This window comes from Sesamum indicum, linkage group LG6 (assembly GCF_000512975.1).
Source record: "Sesamum indicum cultivar Zhongzhi No. 13 linkage group LG6, S_indicum_v1.0, whole genome shotgun sequence".
In the NCBI taxonomy this organism is placed as follows: domain Eukaryota; kingdom Viridiplantae; phylum Streptophyta; class Magnoliopsida; order Lamiales; family Pedaliaceae; genus Sesamum; species Sesamum indicum.
The window spans coordinates 3724666-3743126 of record NC_026150.1 but is presented as its reverse complement, the minus strand read 5'-3'; the positions used below and the strand labels follow the sequence as shown (position 1 = coordinate 3743126).

At 36.7% G+C, this 18461-nt stretch overlaps 3 protein-coding genes across 3 annotated transcripts; 2 read left to right on the top strand and 1 right to left on the bottom strand.

Moving 5' to 3' along the window:
* Window positions 1–4141, top strand: LOC105163575 (aldehyde dehydrogenase family 3 member F1-like). Its single transcript, XM_011081986.2, has 10 exons — window positions 1–327; window positions 423–491; window positions 958–1054; window positions 1386–1592; window positions 1693–1817; window positions 1924–2028; window positions 2137–2303; window positions 2388–2478; window positions 2590–2739; window positions 3669–4141. The coding sequence occupies exons 1-10, from the start codon at window positions 109–111 to the stop codon at window positions 3906–3908; spliced, it is 1470 nt and encodes a 489-aa protein (XP_011080288.1). The 5' UTR covers window positions 1–108; the 3' UTR covers window positions 3909–4141.
* Window positions 5277–12489, top strand: LOC105163574 (origin of replication complex subunit 1A). The gene is made up of 17 exons (XM_011081985.2): window positions 5277–5413; window positions 5469–6217; window positions 6314–6449; window positions 6815–6967; window positions 7042–7182; window positions 7278–7429; window positions 7501–7600; window positions 7717–7839; window positions 7915–8073; window positions 8194–8251; window positions 8343–8521; window positions 8672–8783; window positions 9916–9983; window positions 10102–10197; window positions 10922–10998; window positions 11417–11500; window positions 12220–12489. Exons 1-17 carry the CDS (start codon window positions 5396–5398, stop codon window positions 12281–12283), a joined length of 2469 nt encoding a protein of 822 aa, XP_011080287.1. The 5' UTR covers window positions 5277–5395; the 3' UTR covers window positions 12284–12489.
* On the bottom strand, window positions 13174–17219 carry LOC105163573 (polyadenylate-binding protein RBP47B'). Its single transcript, XM_011081982.2, has 8 exons — window positions 16989–17219; window positions 15884–16370; window positions 15307–15380; window positions 15102–15232; window positions 14708–14804; window positions 14417–14575; window positions 13715–13815; window positions 13174–13646 (listed from the first exon to the last, which is right to left on the bottom strand). Exons 1-8 carry the CDS (start codon window positions 17115–17117, stop codon window positions 13556–13558), a joined length of 1269 nt encoding a protein of 422 aa, XP_011080284.1. The 5' UTR covers window positions 17118–17219; the 3' UTR covers window positions 13174–13555.

Here is an 18461-nt window from a genome sequence, read left to right as displayed (position 1 = left end):
TCCAACGGTGGAGCGATGGGAGTAGTAGTTGGAGCAGGTATAAATGCACCAGCACCAGCTGCACTTAGCTGAGTAGTACTGCAGTAGCTGAGGTAGCAGTGAGGGGAAATGGAATCTCAGAGTCACAGCAGTGATGATACGACGATGATAGCAGAGAGCGTGAGAGAGGTGCGGCAGACATTTAGTTCAGGGAAAACGAGGGAGGAGTCGTGGCGGAGAGAGCAGCTGAAGAGGTTGCTGTCGCTGCTGCTGGAGAGAGAGGACGACATCTGCAGAGCCCTCGGACAGGACTTGGGGAAGCATCATGTGGAGTCGTATAGAGATGAGGTAGGCGTGTTTGTGTGTGTTTATTACATACATGTATTGTTGTTGTTTAGGGTTTTGTTTTCCGAGGTTTTTTTTTCTTCTCATGTTGTCTGCAGGTAGGACCCTTGATAAAATCTGTCAATTACGCGCTCCAGGGTTTGAAGAAATGGATGGCAGGCAGAAAGGTCAAATAGCTCGCCTCCTCTCTCAATCTCAAATGATGTTTAATGTTGATTTCAAATCCAACGAACACAGGCATTGCACGTATTTTTACCATTTCATTTTAAATTGAAATTTGGACATGAGATTATTAAATTCATTCAAATTTTGAAATTATTTTTAAAAAATTCCGTAAAATAGTTGAGCCTTTTTTTTTTCCAGATTATTTGAAAGTCTCGTAACATAAACCTATTTTACGGGATTAAAACTCTAATTTCACCAACTAAAATATTTTTCATTTTTAATTTATATTTTTAAACATTCTTGATTTTTACTATTACTCACCGTACCAGTTTTCCTACAATTTATTCTAAAAACAGATATAGAAGTTATTCCAAAACACCGCGAGAGAATAGTACAATTTCATGTCTTCTTAAAGAATAGTACAATTTCATGTTTATATTGAGTAATTATTGTTTAGTGTATTCACAGGCTGAATTGCCACTGGCCGCATTCCCTGCAAGCGCACAGTTAGTTCCTGAGCCTCTTGGAGTTGTCCTCATCATGTCTTCTTGGAATTTTCCTTTTGGTACAATTTCAGTATTTTCTTCCTATTTAATTAATTTAACTCAGTCTTTCTACATAAATAATGTAATTTTATATTTATGCGACATGTTGTATATGTCAAATGTAATATGAGATGTAAAATTCGATTTTAATAAGGTTGTCGTCTCTTTATCTGTCCCACTCAATGACTATGTTGCGTTTCTTTCCGCGATGACATGTCGTATATGTAAAATGTAATACGAGATGCAAAATTTGAGTTTAGCAAGGTTGTTTGTCTCTTTATGTGTCCCGCTCAAAGACTGTGTTGGTTTTCTTTCCGGGCTTAATTTTTTGTTTCGTTGGACATTTTTTAGGACTATGTTTGGAACCGTTAGTAGGAGCAATTGCTGCGGGGAATGGTGCGGTTATAAAACCATCGGAGCTATCTCCAGTATCGTCGTCGGTATTAGCTGAATTAGTTCATGCTTATTTGGATACAACGGCCATAAAAATCGTCCAAGGTGGTGTCTCAGTTGGTGAGCAGCTATTGCAACAGAAATGGGACAAGATATTTTTCACAGGTTTAAAAAAACATTATTGTCATGCCTTGTTTTGTTCATATGTTATGACATTGTGTCACACTCTGAGTTCCTAAGAGGCACAAAAACTCTCCATAAATAGGTGGTGCTAAGGTGGGTCGTGTAGTTATGACTGCTGCTGCCAGGAATCTGACGCCGGTTGCATTAGAATTGGGGGGCAAATGTCCTGCAGTCGTCGACGTTCTCTCAAGTTCTTGGGATCAGAAGGTGGTCTCAGCTTTTATTTTTCAATCATAAGACACAAAACCGGTCTCATTTTTGCTCAAACTTGGTTTCTAAATTCAGTTTCTGTTGTGATAACGATGTTAATCAGATCGCGATGAAACGGATACTTTCAGCAAAGTTCGGGACGTGCGCTGGCCAGGCCTGCATCGCCATCGACTATATCCTAGTGGAAAAGAAGTTCTCAAGCACTTTGGTATTGTTAATTAACACACAGACATATTTGCTAGCTACTATTTTACACCAACTTTGTCTTTGCTATTACATTCTTTGACAAGAACAATGTTGTTTTGATCAAATTCAGGTAGAACTGTTGAAGACTGCAATATTCAGCATGTTCGGGGAAAATCAGAAAGAAAACATTGCAAGAATAATCAATAAAAGTCATTTTTCACGTTTGAGGAATCTCTTAAATGAACCAATGGTTACAAACTCTATTGTTCACGGCGGTTGGCTGGACGAAGATAATCTGTAAGTATTCCTAATCGAGATTTCTGCTTTAATTCAGCTCAGACTTCTGCACATTTATTAACATCACTCTTCTTTTGTTTGCAGGTTTATTGAACCGACTTTACTGCTCGATCCCCCAGTTAATTCTGGAATTATGAGTGAAGAAATATTTGGACCGTTGCTTCCTATAATCACTGTGAGCACATGTTTTATATAGTTTGTCTCGATTATTACACGACTTCATCGTCTCTGTTACTGTGGGGCACTTTCTTTTTCTTACAAAAGAAAATAGCTTATGTTTTGACAGTTGGAGAGGATTGAAGACAGCATTGAATTCATAAATTCAATGCCTAGACCACTTGCAATATATGCATTCACAAATAGTGAAGGACTCAAGAAAAAGTTGTCGTCCAGGACATCTTCAGGAAGCATCGTTTTTAATGATGCTATTATCCAAGTAAGTTCATTAGTAACTTTTGTTGCTGTATGCCTGTCTTGAAATTTCAGAACCCGTACATAGGAGTCTCAAAGTCCCATCTCGCTAGTTATGCGCCTTCAAAGTAGACAATAACTTACGCGAGGACATGATTTCACGTCCTTGTCGAAAACAAAATCATTCGATGACTTTCCCAGATCCTAGCTACTCTACATAAGCGTTTATGATGGTGACGGCATATTCACTTTTTACTAAAACAGACAATACATTGTGTAGGAAAAACATAGGATCGAAACAGAATTTCTTGATTTTGGTTCCTAAATTTTAAAACGAAAACATGCACACCACATATACATTTTTCCTACGAGAATCCCTTTTCCGTACAAACATCAACATTCACGTTTCGTTTATCAGCCTGACATTGGGTTAGATATCCGTACCAATTCACCTCAATGCTCCATTTACAAACTCTCTTGGCGTTCCGATAATAATGTCTAGGCCCGGTGCAGTGCTCTATTGCACCAAGATTTGAATCTGACCAACATTGGTCGGATTCTTATTTTGGTGCCGGTGCCTGATTACAATCAGGCTTCTTGATGCATTTCCACATTTATTGTCCCCAATTTTTTCCAAAATTTTATCCAAAATGACTCACTACATTAAATATTCTGACAACTCATCTCCCAAATGTCCCGTTGCGTTAAATGACCTACTAGCAAATTTTTCAAAAGCCTCTTTAAACCTTCATAGCAAGGATAATAGTATACACTTGATTAATACATTACCTAACATTGAAGTTAACAAGTTGTTCACAATAAAGTTCCACCTATTGCAAATCAAAACGTAAATTCAATCTTCGGCCTTACAATCCTATATCTCCTAGTAAACAACGCCTCAATAATTTTGTCGAAATCTATGATGTGTACTAACCTCGTATATGTCACTGTCAGTATGTTGCTGATAGTTTTCCGTTTGGAGGAGTTGGAGAGAGTGGGTTCGGAAGGTATCATGGGAAGTTCTCATTCGAGGTGTTCTCCCACGAGAAGGTGATTGCAAGAAGAAGCTTCCTGGTGGATTTTTGGTTCAGATATCCTCCCTGGAATGACCACAAGTTACAGCTCTTCAAATCAGCCTACGTCTTTGATTACCTCGGAATTCTTCTCATTCTTTTGGGCTTGAAAAAGTCGTGATTTAAGAGGGTTCAACACAATAACCACCAAAATGCGTCTCTTTGCTATGTAGCAATAATACGAACGTAAAGTAGTCGGGTTTCCATTGTGTAAAAAATTGGCCATCTTTCTACAGTGTGATGAGGTATTGCTAGCTGGCTGCATGCATTTGTATTTATTGTGAGGAATGATGTAGATTGTAATGATGTGCAAAATTCAAACTAGTTTCGCAGATTGGAACTCTTTATTCTACAGTTATACTGTATCTTTTATTTTAATTAATACATATATGTTACCTACATAAATATTACGTTATTCATATAATTTATGAAAAAGAATTATATATATAATTTTTATATGTTAAGTGAAATAGAAGATGCAACGGGATACGAAATTATAAACTCAATCCGTTATTCATTAATTCACGAAAACGAGGAAGAAAATGCAAGTAGGAGAAAAAGAAAAAGGGATAACTATACTCTCTTCCATAATTAATGGTTTGACGTAATTACACGTAAATTTATTGTTGTTTAAAATATTATACAAAATAATCATGAAGTTTGCTTTCATCTAACAAATAGATTATTCCGTTAGATAAAATTCACCGAATTTGTTGATGTTAACAAAAAAAATTGAATGAAAAAGGATATATACATAATAGATTTATAAAAGATTTATTGCATGCCAAATGATTTCTTCCTGACTAAATTATGTTTGTGACAATAAATTCTCACATACATTAATGTGTGAAGATGTATACGTATAATTTGATTATAAAAAGATCTATTTGACTTGCAATAAATCAGCAATAAGTCAATTTTGGATAAACATGGATTTTTATCTTATTTTTTTTGTTAGTATCAGGAAATTTGATAAATTTTGACTAACGAATATACTTATTTATTAGACAGAAACATACATTAAAAGTATTAAATGTAATTTTTTAGATCATATCAAACTTACCTGTAGTTATATCAAATCTGAAGAGAGAAAAGTATAATCAATAAAAAAAAAAAAGGCCAAAGAGAAAGAGATTACTTTAAACAACAAAAGGGAGAAAATAAATACATTATGCATAAATTTTTGATTGAGACTGTTTAAATACATTTGATTTTATTTTCTAATATTGTTCGACTTGATATTAATATTTTGCATTGAATATTTTTACATTGATATAATTAAAATTTGCTTCACATTGATGTAATTTGATTTTAATTAAAAAGACTTGTAATTTTCCTCTCAATATTTGATGAAAGCAAAATAAAGAAATTTACAGAGTACATCGTTTTGATTAAGTAATAATAAAAATTATTGAATAATAATATGATTATTATTATTTGAAATATATATATTATATATATGATATTAAATGAAGCGCCGAAAGGATTGCTAGTTTTCCCGCCAATTTCACTCTTCCACTTAAGAGACTTCTGCCCAACTCCTCTATCCCCTTCTCCTCCCCTCCCCACCATAACACAAACGCCGCCGCCGCCGGGAGTCGGGGAACAATGATTGAGACCCCGAAAATGAAGAAATCTAATCGCCAAAAAGAAGCGGGGAACAATGATTGAGACCCCGAAAATGAAGAAATCTAATCGAACCCCCAAAAAGAAGCAACCCATTTCTTCCCCAGACGGCGTCATTGAACCCCCAACCCCACAAACCTCAACACCCACCACCAATCTGCGGCGCTCCCTTCGTCTCACCTCCGCCTCACCACAGCCCAGCTCGGCACCCTCTCCCCTGAAAAGTTCCCCACATTCCTGTAGGAAGACATTGAAAAGTTACAAGAATGCGGCCCCCCATTCACCTGCCACCATTTCAATAACCCCTGCATCTCCACAGCCCACTGAATCCAGAAAGAAGAGAAAAACTCAAGACAAAGAAGCTGCAAGTATCGAGAAAAGAAGGGTCTTGAGAAGTGATAAATGTACTAGTGCTAGCAATAAAGGTAAGAAAAGAGTGTATTACAAAAAGGTGATTTATGATGGAGGCGAGTTTTCAGCAGGGGACGATGTTTATGTAAAGAGGAGGGAGGACGGTAGCTCAGACGATGAGGATCCTGAGGTAGAGGAATGCAGAGTGTGCTTTAAGCCTGCGGGAAAGCGAATTATGATTGAGTGCGATGATTGTTTGAATGGGTTTCATTTGACGTGCTTGAAGCCGCCATTGAAGGAGGTTCCTGAAGGAGATTGGATTTGTAATTATTGTGAGGCCAGGAGATCTGGAAAATTATTGGAATTTCCGGAGCCACCAAAGGGGAAGAAGAGGGCTAGGACTGCTAGGGAAAAGTTGCTTTCAAGCGATTTGTGGGCAGTTCGTATTGAAAGGTTTGTTCCATCTACCACTCCTATCTTTGAGTTCTTTTCAGGGGATTTCGATTGTTAGATGATCTTATTTCTATTTTCTTTTTGGTTCTTGTGTAGTTTATGGAAAGAAGTGGATGGTTCTTATTGGTGCCGGGCTCGGTGGTATATTATTCCAGAGGAAACTGCTGTGGGGAGACAGCCTCATAATTTGAGGAGGGAGCTGTATCGAACTAATGATTTTGCTGACATTGAGGTGTTCTATCCTCTTCTCTTCATTTCGTTTCCTTATGCTTCTCTTGAGTGCTTCCATTGGCATATTAAATTATGTCCTTAATTGGGCAATGATTCATCAAAAGCATAAGTTTCGTGAGTATTGTTGTACTCATATTTTCCAGAGTCTGTTTAGCTCCTAGTAGTTTTGCCCTGCTCCTCTAAAAAGGATCCCTGATAAATTGTGTAAGCTTGTGCTGCTAAGTTGTGAATGCCACTCATAAGTTTATGATGTCCATGTCTTCCGTTCAGAGGAAGAGCAAACATGAAATATTTACCAAGATTTCTCTGTTTCAACAGAAAACTTTCCATCTTATTCTTCTGTGTGACATGATGTTTGTTTTGTAGATGGAGTCAATTATTAGGCATTGCTATGTTATGAGCCCAAAAGAATTCTCCAAAGCTGTCAATGATGGAGATGATGTGTTTCTCTGTGAATATGAGTATGACATACAGTGGCATAGTTTCAAACGCATTGCGGAGATTGACGAAACTGAAGATGTAAGTTGGTTATGACTTCCGACCAAATAGACATTGCAGTTTCTGGAATTTATAGATACTCACTTTATCTGCAGGATGGTGAAGGAGCTGACACTGACGATGATTGGAATTCGTGTGATGAGTCAGATGCTGTCTCAGAAGAAGACATAGAATATGACGATGAGAGCAAAATCAATTTATTGTGTCGAACATCTCCAGCTCACCCTGTAGCTGCAGTATGCCAATTTTGTCTTTGTTGACATCTAAGACCCCAATCCCCTTGTCTTTTTGCTTGAACTAAATGATCAATCATTTTGCACTAATGTTTCAGAACTCACGCAAGGGACGGATATTTGGACTGCAACGTATTGGGGCAAGGAAAATACCAGAACATGTTCGATGTCACAAGCAGACTGACCTGGAAAGGGCGAAAGCAACACTTCTGCTTGCAACGTTGCCCAAGTCTCTACCTTGTAGGGATAAGTACGTACAGTTGAGTATTAGGTCATAGATTAATGCAATACCCTTATCTTATGGCATGTTACTTTGTGAAGGGAAATGGATGAGATAACCACATTCATCAAAGGTGCCATATGTGATGAGCAATGCCTGGGAAGATGCCTCTACATTCATGGTGTCCCTGGTACTGGCAAGGTAAAGATTTATTGCCAATCAGAATTTGTAGCATGAGAAAGAAGCTGTCTCCATATCATAACATCTAGTTCTGGTCAAAATATAACTTGCTCTTTATCTGCACCAAACTACTGCAGACAATGAGTGTACTTGCTGTGATGAGGAATCTGAAGTCTGAGGTTGATGCAGGAAGCATAAGGCCTTACTGCTTCGTGGAGATTAATGGTCTCAAACTGGCTTCACCAGAGAACATATATACTGTAGGGATATATAATCATTGCAGTATCTGATGCTATCCATACTTCTTGATTACTCATTGGGATAACTATTTCCAGGTGATCTATGAAGGATTAAGTGGCCATAGAGTTGGTTGGAAAAAGGCCCTCCATTTCTTGAATGAGCGATTTTCAGATGAAAATAAAAGCGGGAAAGATACAAGACCTTGTATTCTTCTCATTGATGAACTTGATCTTCTAGTAACCAGAAATCAGTCGGTGTGTTTTGCAACTATGTGGAAAGACCAAGCATATGCCTGACTTCCCTTTTCTTTTATTTCTTTCATTCTTTATTTTTTATGAAGTGCAACGTTTAAACGTGCAACATTTCTTTTGCAGGTTTTATACAATATTCTAGATTGGCCTAATAAGCCAAATTCCAAACTGATTGTGATAGGTAAAAATGCTTGCTGATATTGCTAACTCTCAATGGAATTTCTTATTCATTACCCTAATCTGTTGCTTTGTTGCTTGCATTATCAATTCAGGAATAGCAAACACTATGGATCTTCCGGAGAAGTTGCTGCCGCGCATTTCTAGTCGTATGGGCATACAGAGGCTTTGCTTTGGTCCATATAACTATCAGCAACTTCAAGAAATAATTTTGAGTCGTCTAAAAGGAATTGATGCTTTTGAAAAGCTTGCAATTGAATTTGCTTCAAGGAAGGTTCGCAATCTTTCTCCCCGCTTCATCAATAAGTTGGAGATTTCTTTAACTTTCACTCTTTTCAAATACAGGAATAGGCAATGGCCCATTTATAGGCTAAACTAAATTTTGGAAGATTTATGTCATACTCATGTTAATATTTAACTTTAGGTGGCTGCCGTTTCTGGAGATGCTCGTCGGGCATTAGAGATTTGTAGGAGAGCTGCAGAACTTGCAGATTACCGTGCTAAAAAATCTCCACTTTCTAGCACAGACTCTACAGGCAGGCCTTTCTATAATGATTTCATATATTGTTTTATCACTTTTTGTGATTTCATATTCAGTTGTGTGATTGAAACTCGTATAGATTTTCTAGTTCTGATTGATCTACATAAACAAAGGACCAGCATATAAAACCGAAACTAAGAGAATAAGCAATCAAAATGGGATGCTCTAACTTGACGCAGTGTGTTCAAATTCTCTAACACAAGAACAAAGATAAGGACTCTCCATTATAAAAGACATTGGAATCAGTTAACAGAAATTCAGATATGAAGTGAGGGATATACAAGGTATAGTATCATTAGGCTGTCTCTGCTAAGTCCACCATGTTAAAAATTCCCTCCAGCTCTAATAGGACCTATTGCATTTTAGAAGCTTGGTTGCAGCATATGTTCTTATAACATGAAGAAGCCACAAGTTCCAGTCCTTTTATGGTTTGAGAAGGCATTAATTAATAAAGTCATTTTTCATCTACTGCCTGAGGTAATCTGACCTAGAACATAAAAATGTCCAATCTCCTGCTCACGGGAAGAATGTTCTCTGATTTTAGGTATTGTTGGTAAATCATTTCTTGTCTCTATAGTCTTACATACCAAGATTTGGTTTAGTCAACAGAGATATAATACATCGTTTTGTATGGGCTAGCAATTTTCCCATTAAGCTCAATCTATGCTCTGCAACTAAAGTAGCAGTTGATAGAGGCAGAATTTTGTCTCCATTCTGGAAATTATCTACATTTGAGAAAATTGGCTCTCTGATTTCATGTGTTGTGAGTCTGCTCACTGACTGATAATAAAGCAACTTGAATGTAAAGTCCTGCGGAAGTTCCACATGTTAACTACTCATATGACTCCATATTTGGGGGTTATAGTTAGATGAGATACTTGAAGCACTAAAAGGTTGACCATAAATTAATTCCAGTACTTAATATTACACAACATAACACAACTTAAACTTTATTTTCGCAAAGTATTTCTTCTTCTTCTTCTTTTTTTTTTTTTTTTTGCCTCTTGCTTTGGACATTTCTCTAGTGGTTAACTGACATGGCAGCCTCATCTTGACAAGATAACTGAACTGCTCGACATGTGTCTTGGTAGAAATGTCTTTGATTTCATGTTTTACTGGTTTTGCAGGGAAAATGGTAGGAATGGCAGATGTTGAATCAGCAATAAAAGAGATGTTTCAGGCGCCACATATCCAAGTGAGTTGGATAACCTTTTTTTCTCCAATGGTTACATCAATCAATTTCCGCTGGGAACAATTATGCATAAAAATGATTGTCCTTCATCTTTCTTCTTTTTTGTTTTTGTTGTTGTCAGGTGATAAGAAGTTCTTCTAAACTGAGTAAAATCTTCTTGGCTGCTATGGTACATGAACTTTATAAAACAGGAATGGCTGAGACAACTTTTGAAAAGGTAGCTTACCTGTGCCCTTTTTAGCTTACAACTTTTGTAAGTTGTAAATCACTGAAATCTATATGCTTTTGCACTCTATGTCAAAGATATAAAAAGTCTACTAGATAGGTCTCAACCAACTTCTTTGCCAGAGACACTTGTGAAATGCATGAAACAAGAAGAATTAAACACAAGTATACACAGTTTTTATTTGGTTCAACAAAGAATTGTTCTTATGTTGGCAATTACTCCAGTTTTTCTTATTAGGATGAATTTAGTGTGCAAATAAGATAATTGGCCACCTATCAGCTATCTTTAATTAGGACGCCCACAAAAATATTTTACAAACTTGTACCTAATAATAAAGTGCGTGCCACAGAAGTTTGGCCAAGATGTTATGTTAGCTCATATTCCATGTTGCGATATTAATTATATGATGACAGTAACTCTGTCTCATTCAATAGAGCAGCTCAGCCTTTTGTGCCCCTTTTCTTCATTGTTCCCCTTTTTCTTTTATAATGTAGCATCGTAGGTTTTGATGAAATTGAGCAGGAGTTTGCCTTATTCCTCATTTCTATCTCCTCAAGCCTGCAGTTTCCGCCATAGATAGATTTACACAAACTGACCCGAGAAAGTCAGTCATAGGCATCGCCAGGCTAATGAGGCGATTCGTATGCAATGTCAGCTAGCTCAATGTTTTTCACGTCATTGAATGCCTTGTCTGATAGAATCTTCCATCATGCAGCTGGCAATGACAGTCTCCTGTTTCTGCTCTAGTAATGGAGAAATGGTTCCAGGGTATGACACGCTCCTGAAAGTCGGGTAAGCCACTGTTACATGTTCTATTTTCTAGTACCTTGCGAGTCTATGATAGCACTTGAAAACTCTCAGGCGCAAGAGTAAACTATAGAAACAGAAGACTTCAGATGTGTTCAATATTTTTTATTTTGTTCTTTTTTTTTTTTATAGTAACACTGGATCTGATTTTCTTCACTATTCTTCGAAGAGATCACTTCCAATATTTGTGTAGTAAAATTGGTAATTTATCAGTGTTGTTAACGGCAATGGTGAGCCTTTATTCAACTTGGAATTCAAATCTTGCGACAAAATTGTGGCTTTCACAAAATGGTTCTGAAATTATACTGGTTTTCCTTTTTTTCCCTAGAAAAAGAAACGACAGATCTTGTATAATGAGATTATTTCTCACATATTCATTCATTCTCTATTGTTTAACGGCCAGATGCAAGCTTGGGGAATGCAGAATATTATTGTGTGAGGCTGGCACAAGGCACAAATTGCAGAAATTGCAGCTCAACTATCCCAGGTGAGACTATAACAAAGATGAAATTAAGCGTTAAGAGTACATGCATACCATAGAAACATGGCAATCATCTACATCAACGGAGATTATAACCTTCATATCACACTCACCCCGCCCCCCTCCCTTCCCCCCATAAAAGCAAACATCAAGTAGAGCCTATGATGCATGATATGGATACAGGGGTGTGAATACATTCACACAAGAACAATAGTTCTCAAAGAATACGGCAGAAATGTGGGTTGGATACGACATATGCATTATAAATATTCATATGTATATGTATGTGTATATATAACAGAGAACAGACTAGGATAACATTAGAACACCAATGTTGGTAATTCAAATTTACTAATTGTATCTACATTAATTGTCAATTTAGATCCAAGATATAATAATTTCTGAAGTACAATAAAAGTCAAAGAATTTACAATATAATAGAAGAATAGATGAGATAGTTCAGATTTTTTATTTTTAATTTCTGCCCAACTTTTATAAAATATTAAAAAGGTGTCTATACATCAAGATATATTGGAAATCTCTACTTTCATCTTAAGTATTGCATCCACAATTTTGTTCACTTATTTTTGGATACTTCGAAAAGCATATTCAACACATATCCAGATTTAAGGAGCATTCAGTACGTTTAGGAGTATGCATGCATCGCAAAGTAGAACTCTGTCGATTTGTTTTATTTACTGAAACTCGTGTCGCGTAATTTGCAGTGATGATGTTACTTTTGCGCTGAAAGACAGCAAGGACCTTCCCTGGCTGGCCAAGTATCTCTAATTCAACCATTATTAGGAGATCCAAATTTGAATGTTTTCATGAATTACATCATTAAATTTTAGTTTATTACTTATTTCTTCGGAGATTTTAAAGTTTCTGCAGAGAACAATTTTGTTTGCTTCTTTTTTTTTGGAAAAGGATTCCCCATGTGGTACTTCATGTGGCTTAAACCATTTATTTGAATAAGCACTTGTCAGAGATAAATATACAGACTTCTATATAATTTTTTTTATTGACTATATCTGATAATTCTATTCATTATATTTTCAACTCACTTTTGGATGTGAATCTGGCTTGGTGCAGTTTATGAGCACCATAGTGGTCTAACTTTAGCAGCACAAACAAATGAAATCATGCGACATAGGTATCAACTTGACTTGCCATAACGAGTTCTGCTTCAATTATGCTGAATTTCAGTATTCTGCCTAATATCTCAGCACAATGACAAGCAACATGGTTCAGAAAAAGCTATGTCCAGAAAAAAGATACAGTCATCGGCTTGGCTTTTGTCAAACAAGTTAATGGTTTGAGGTTCTCAAATTCTGGCAAAACCAGCTGATGCAATTATAACGCGTTGATACATTTTTCACAACACAAACAGGCATCATACATAGCAGTGATAGATTTATCTTCTCATTCAACTGAGTTGAAGTTCTTGATGGTTTACTTCAATCGGAAATCTTTATTGTAGCACAGCAAGAACTTATCATGTGAAGCTTGGAAAGAGCAACATAATGAATACTAGATTTCTCAACTCCCTCAACTCTTTGATCACCATGCCTCCAAACGACTAACACTCATTCTATGCACCACCACATGGGGGATTTCACTGTATATCAGAGCACCTAAAATTTTGCAATGTGCTTCATATGGAGATTGCCACCCATCTATTTGAGCAAAGATATTTCATTACAACGCCAAAATCGTACATGATATTCATAATGGTAAGAAGCTTTGATGCATTCTCTCAACTACAAATTTTAATATATAGATTCAGGGACCAATTCCTAGATGGCAAGAAAATACATTGACTATCTCAATTTGAAGGATTACTAAAACTCATAAAAGTAATCCCTCCTTGCATGCAGGAGTTAATCTGGCAGTGATGTAGTAATACTAAGGATTTAGATGCCTCACCAGAACCTAGGACTCAAAGTTTGTGGCATAAGGATGGTTGTGCTGTACGTGACGTGCAACATTTAGTTCAGAATGAGATGCATTACTTTCTCCTTGCAACCAAAAACAAGTATATTGTCTGTGGACCACTAACATTTAAGTTTGCTGTGGCAGTGAAGAGGTGGTCTGCCACAAAGGCCTTCCCAAAATGGCACTTCCATGAACAGCAAGGTAGGCAGCATTTAACCTACAGTAAACATTATGTTAGATCAGACCAAATTATCTGAAAGAAACAAAACATAGTGTCAAGATTACTTGTCAACATCTGGTGTAGCCAAGGGATCATATGCTTCCTCTCTGTGTTCCATCGGTGGAGCAATGCCTGATAAGGCAGCCATATCCTGAGCCCCTTCCGTCTGTAAAGAGAAATATGTAAATAGTCACCCACAGGAGAGAAAAAGAGTAAATCTAAATAGTAAATCCAACAGCATCCAAAAGGATAACATTCTTCTCGTAAGTTTAGGTGATCTTGTGAGAATAAATGAACGGCTTTGCTGGAATAACAATGACAAAACACTCTAACTTGAAGACAGGCCAGAAAGAGAAATTGTTATGTCATTAAATGTTATACCACACCTCAACTCTTAATACTTCTTGTACTGAATCATTGTAGGATTTCGAAGTAGCCCTGAATCCTTATATTATGCATTGGTGTCACCTAAAGATATTCTTATGCACCAATGCAAACCAAGTACACTGGCGTTGGTAAAGTACGGATTCATGACCCTAGTATATGAGTTTCACTACAACAAGATTGGAAGCTTCTAGTCACATTTTTATATGCTTCAGCAAAGATGCTGCTTCTTACTGACATTTTACTGCTTCTTGATGGCATCTTATCTAGCATATAGGAACAAAAAGTATAATATTGGTACAAGAGGAACCATCCCACAAGTTTAGCTATGTACTTAAGCTAATAAGCAGATAAAAGAGAGAAAAGAATAAGGTGATGGTGACCTGATGAGGGTACTGTACATAACCAGCGTATGCACCATATGTATATGCTGAAGGATCCTGAGAGGCTCCATAAGCATAGGCATCATAGCCTTGTCCATAAGCATAATAAGCACTCAATTGACTTGGATCTGCCGATTGACCCCAGACGCCAGTAGCATCCTACATCATAAAACAATAGTTGGTCAAGTGCTGCTTGTTTAGATTTTTTTCCTTTATGTCATAACTGGACTATTGGGCTATTACTTAAACATTTAGCATCACTTGAACATGATGGTTTCAGCTAGAGTTAACCTGTTTCGCTGTTAGACTCCTTCCCCAAGAAAGTCGGACAACCTGTTGGCCAATCACAGCACCCTGCATCCTTTGGATTGATTCTTCTGCAGATGTCCTACGCAATTATCAAGCAGGGATGAAATAACTTCCCATATATATGAGCAAAGGAACGCGTAAGACACTACCCAAACTAAACAAGGTCGTGCACTGTCAAACTCACGTATAATTAGGACGTCAAGAACCAGTTTTAATTACATTAGAGACATTAATAACACCTGCGACAACCAAAGGCAAAAAGGAAATAGATGGTTGTTTCTCTAGAGACACAGAAACTTGCAGTTCAAGAGAGGTAGCTCTTCTCTTATTGCTCAAAACCTGGTAGCAGATGACAGTTTTCTGAGCAAAAATTTACCTTGCGGCAAATTGCACAAATCCACAGCCCTTGGCTGCTGGGATTTTGACATACACAATATCCCCAAATTGCAGGAATATTTGCCTCAGTTCTTCTTCTGTTACATTGGGATCCAGATTACCAATAAAAACCTGCAATTCAGTAAGTTATATAAGACAAAAACACATATGGAGCTACAAACAAGAACATTAAGATGTTGACTTACAGTAGTGTTATTTATATCGTTATCAACAGGAAGTGTCTGCACTGGTGTTGTGTAAACTGGAGGTGGATATATTGCTGCCAGAAAAGGAATAAAAGAAGTTCCGACTAAGAGTACAGAAGACCAAGCACTGAAGAACCAAAGAAGGAACACTTAAATTCTGTCACTAAAAAGGAATTGAGAGGTGAATATGCTCTTATGCTAGTATGACTAGAGTTCTCATGAAGAGAAAATCTAGAGAGCATTGAGGTTGCCCCAAATTAGATAAAGTATAAGAGGCATTTGTCAGTAGCAAATCTGAAAGCAACTGAAAAATTGTTTCTTAAAGATACTCTACAGGTAATCCATCAGTGAGGCAGCCCCCATTATGAGTTAATGTCAAATAATACTAAAAGGGGACAAAATTTCCTGTATCATGCTTGCTATTCTCATCTCTATGTGAAAAAAGAACATTAAAGAACTCACTAACCGATCTACTTTAAAAATTCATGACCTGCTATCAGCTACCAGCACATGAGGAAACTGTAACCAATCACAGTAGGAAACGACATCTTGCAGAATCAATAGAAAGGATTTTCACCTTTAGCGGCACCATACTGCTGTTGTACACCAGTAGCTGTTTTCTTAGGTGTTGCTGCACTAATCCTCATGGGCCTAGTTGAGCAATAGACACCATTCATCTCAACCATTGCTCTGTTCCTTTCCATCTCATCAGCAAACTTAACAAATCCATATCCCTTAGAACGCCCAGTGTTAGGATCTGTCACCACCTTGGCCCCTCTAACTGATGGATAACTAGCTCTGAAAGTCTCCTGCAACAGGTAGTCTGTAACATCAGGTGCTAAATCCCCGACAAAAATAGAGTGCTCAGGGCCTCCATCAGCACGCCTTTCTCCAATCCCAGAAGATGCCCAATTCAACCTGAAAGTTAATTCAGTCCCGGGGATTTGTGTTCCATTATAGGACTGCAGAATGCTTTCTGCTACTTGATGTGATGTAAATTCCACAAACCCGTAACCCTCGGGCTGACCTGTGATTTTGTTGCGAATTACTTTGATTGAGAGGACCTGTATTTATGCAACCACAATACATGTCATTTGCTTCCACAAACCAAAACCCATACCATTGAAAATCAACATGTCTAATTTGATTCCCGCTAGAAAGCATAGCGGAAAGTATCTGTAACGATAGTCCACAACAGCAAAACTACTATCTTGAACCATAAAACAACGTAAAGCAAAGGCCATGAACCCCAAAATATCCAAAATTAAATCTACTTCAACCATTTTGGGCATAGAAGATACGGTGAAGAAATCATATAGCACTCATATTTCTAATTAGCAATCCTCTAAAACCAAATCCTACTAGAGCCAAAAATCATAAACAACAGAAGAAACTCATTTATGCACCAGGGCCCTCCAAGCTACATAACAATCAATACTTCATATTTTATTTATCAAATAAAATCAAAAAGGGATTTCAAGAACTCGAAACCAACTGAATCGGGTGGGAGTGCGCTCGGTACTTTTTACAGTGAACTAGCAATCGCACCATCGTTTATTGTCAGAAAATTTTCAGCACACAAAAAGTTCAAACAACCCAGCAAACATTTTAAACAGAAAGATTACAAATTGCCACAACGAGTATGCATATACGTATATATACAAATACACAATTATCCGTACCTCGCCAGTGTGCGAGAACCAGCCGCGGAGGTAGTTCTCGTCGGCCCAATAAGGCAAATCCCCAATCCAAAGGGTTCGAACTTCTTCCAGCGTGGCCGGTTGGTGATACGGCACCGTTTGCGAGCTCATTTCTGCCACTCGTCTCTTGTATTTATGCAGACAATTCGATTCCTGCGTGCAACGACCGAATTTGCTGTTGCGCTCTTTGTGATGAATTCGAGTTCAGTTTTCAAGGGGTTTTGGCCATTTTTCTTACAAAGAAAGGAGGATTTTGCACTTTGCACCCCCCAAAAACAGTAAATTATGTTTCTGCCCAACAAGTAACCGTTGATGTCAAATTATTATCGAGTTAAATTCATTTTGCTCCCTATGTTATGCTAAAAGATCAAAAAACCCCTATGAAAAAAAAAAATCAGTTTCACCCCATGTTATAAATAAAAAATCACACTGCCCCCAGTCAATGACAGCCTAATTTTACAGGGATAATAACTAAAATGCCCCTCCATATATATGAATGGGCTATTGACCAGTTTAGACCAGACGTCCTACTTCTTCAACTAATTGAGAGAAAACCCTAATCCTTTGATTTTTTAGGTTACTTTGCTAAAAAATTTTAAATCTGACCGTTAAATCGCGAAGAAAAACTTGTATAATCAACAAAAAAATGTTAACGAAGGTGGGTATCTCTACTTTTCGCTCTTCTTTTTTTTGTGGTGTTTATGTTGCATTAGGATTTTTATAATTTACGATTTTTATAGTTATGTTATGTTAGGATTTTTCTTATGATTTAGAGTATGATTTAGGGCTTTTATAGTTTTGTACTAAATTTTTAAACATAAAAGTCTGAGTTTTTCGATGTAGGTGTTTTTTTTTTTTTTTTTTGTTTCGGTAGGAGAGAAATCAACGAGGTTTCGGAAATATATGAGGTTAGTTTCCAAATCTACTACTTTAAGGTATTTTTGATGATTTTTAAAAATAAATTATCGGTTAAAGAACCGATTTTTAGGGTTTTTCTTATTTCTTTATTCTATGTTATTCTGTGTAGGGTTTTTCCTTTTATAGTTTCTGCAGGAGAGAAATAAAAGAGGTTAAATGATATATGAGGTTAGTTTTCTAGATCTACTATTTTAATGTATAGACAAAAGAAAAAAAAAAAAAAAAGATTGGGACTTGGTGAACTGTGCAAGACAATGATGATATGTTTGTTTTATTTATATTTTTAGTTTATAATTTGAATTATTTTATTATGTTTTGGCTGGCTTCCATCTTAGATTTGCTTTATTATATTATGCTTTTATGACTGTTTATGAATGTTCATGACTTTTGGGAATATTATAATGTATACGTGGTACCCATTTGAAAATTATTATATTTTTTAATTCTATTTATACTTTTTATGATAGTTTGTAAAATTTAAGAATTCTATTTAGATCTTTTATGATAGTATGTGGTCCCTATTTTTGAATTATTATA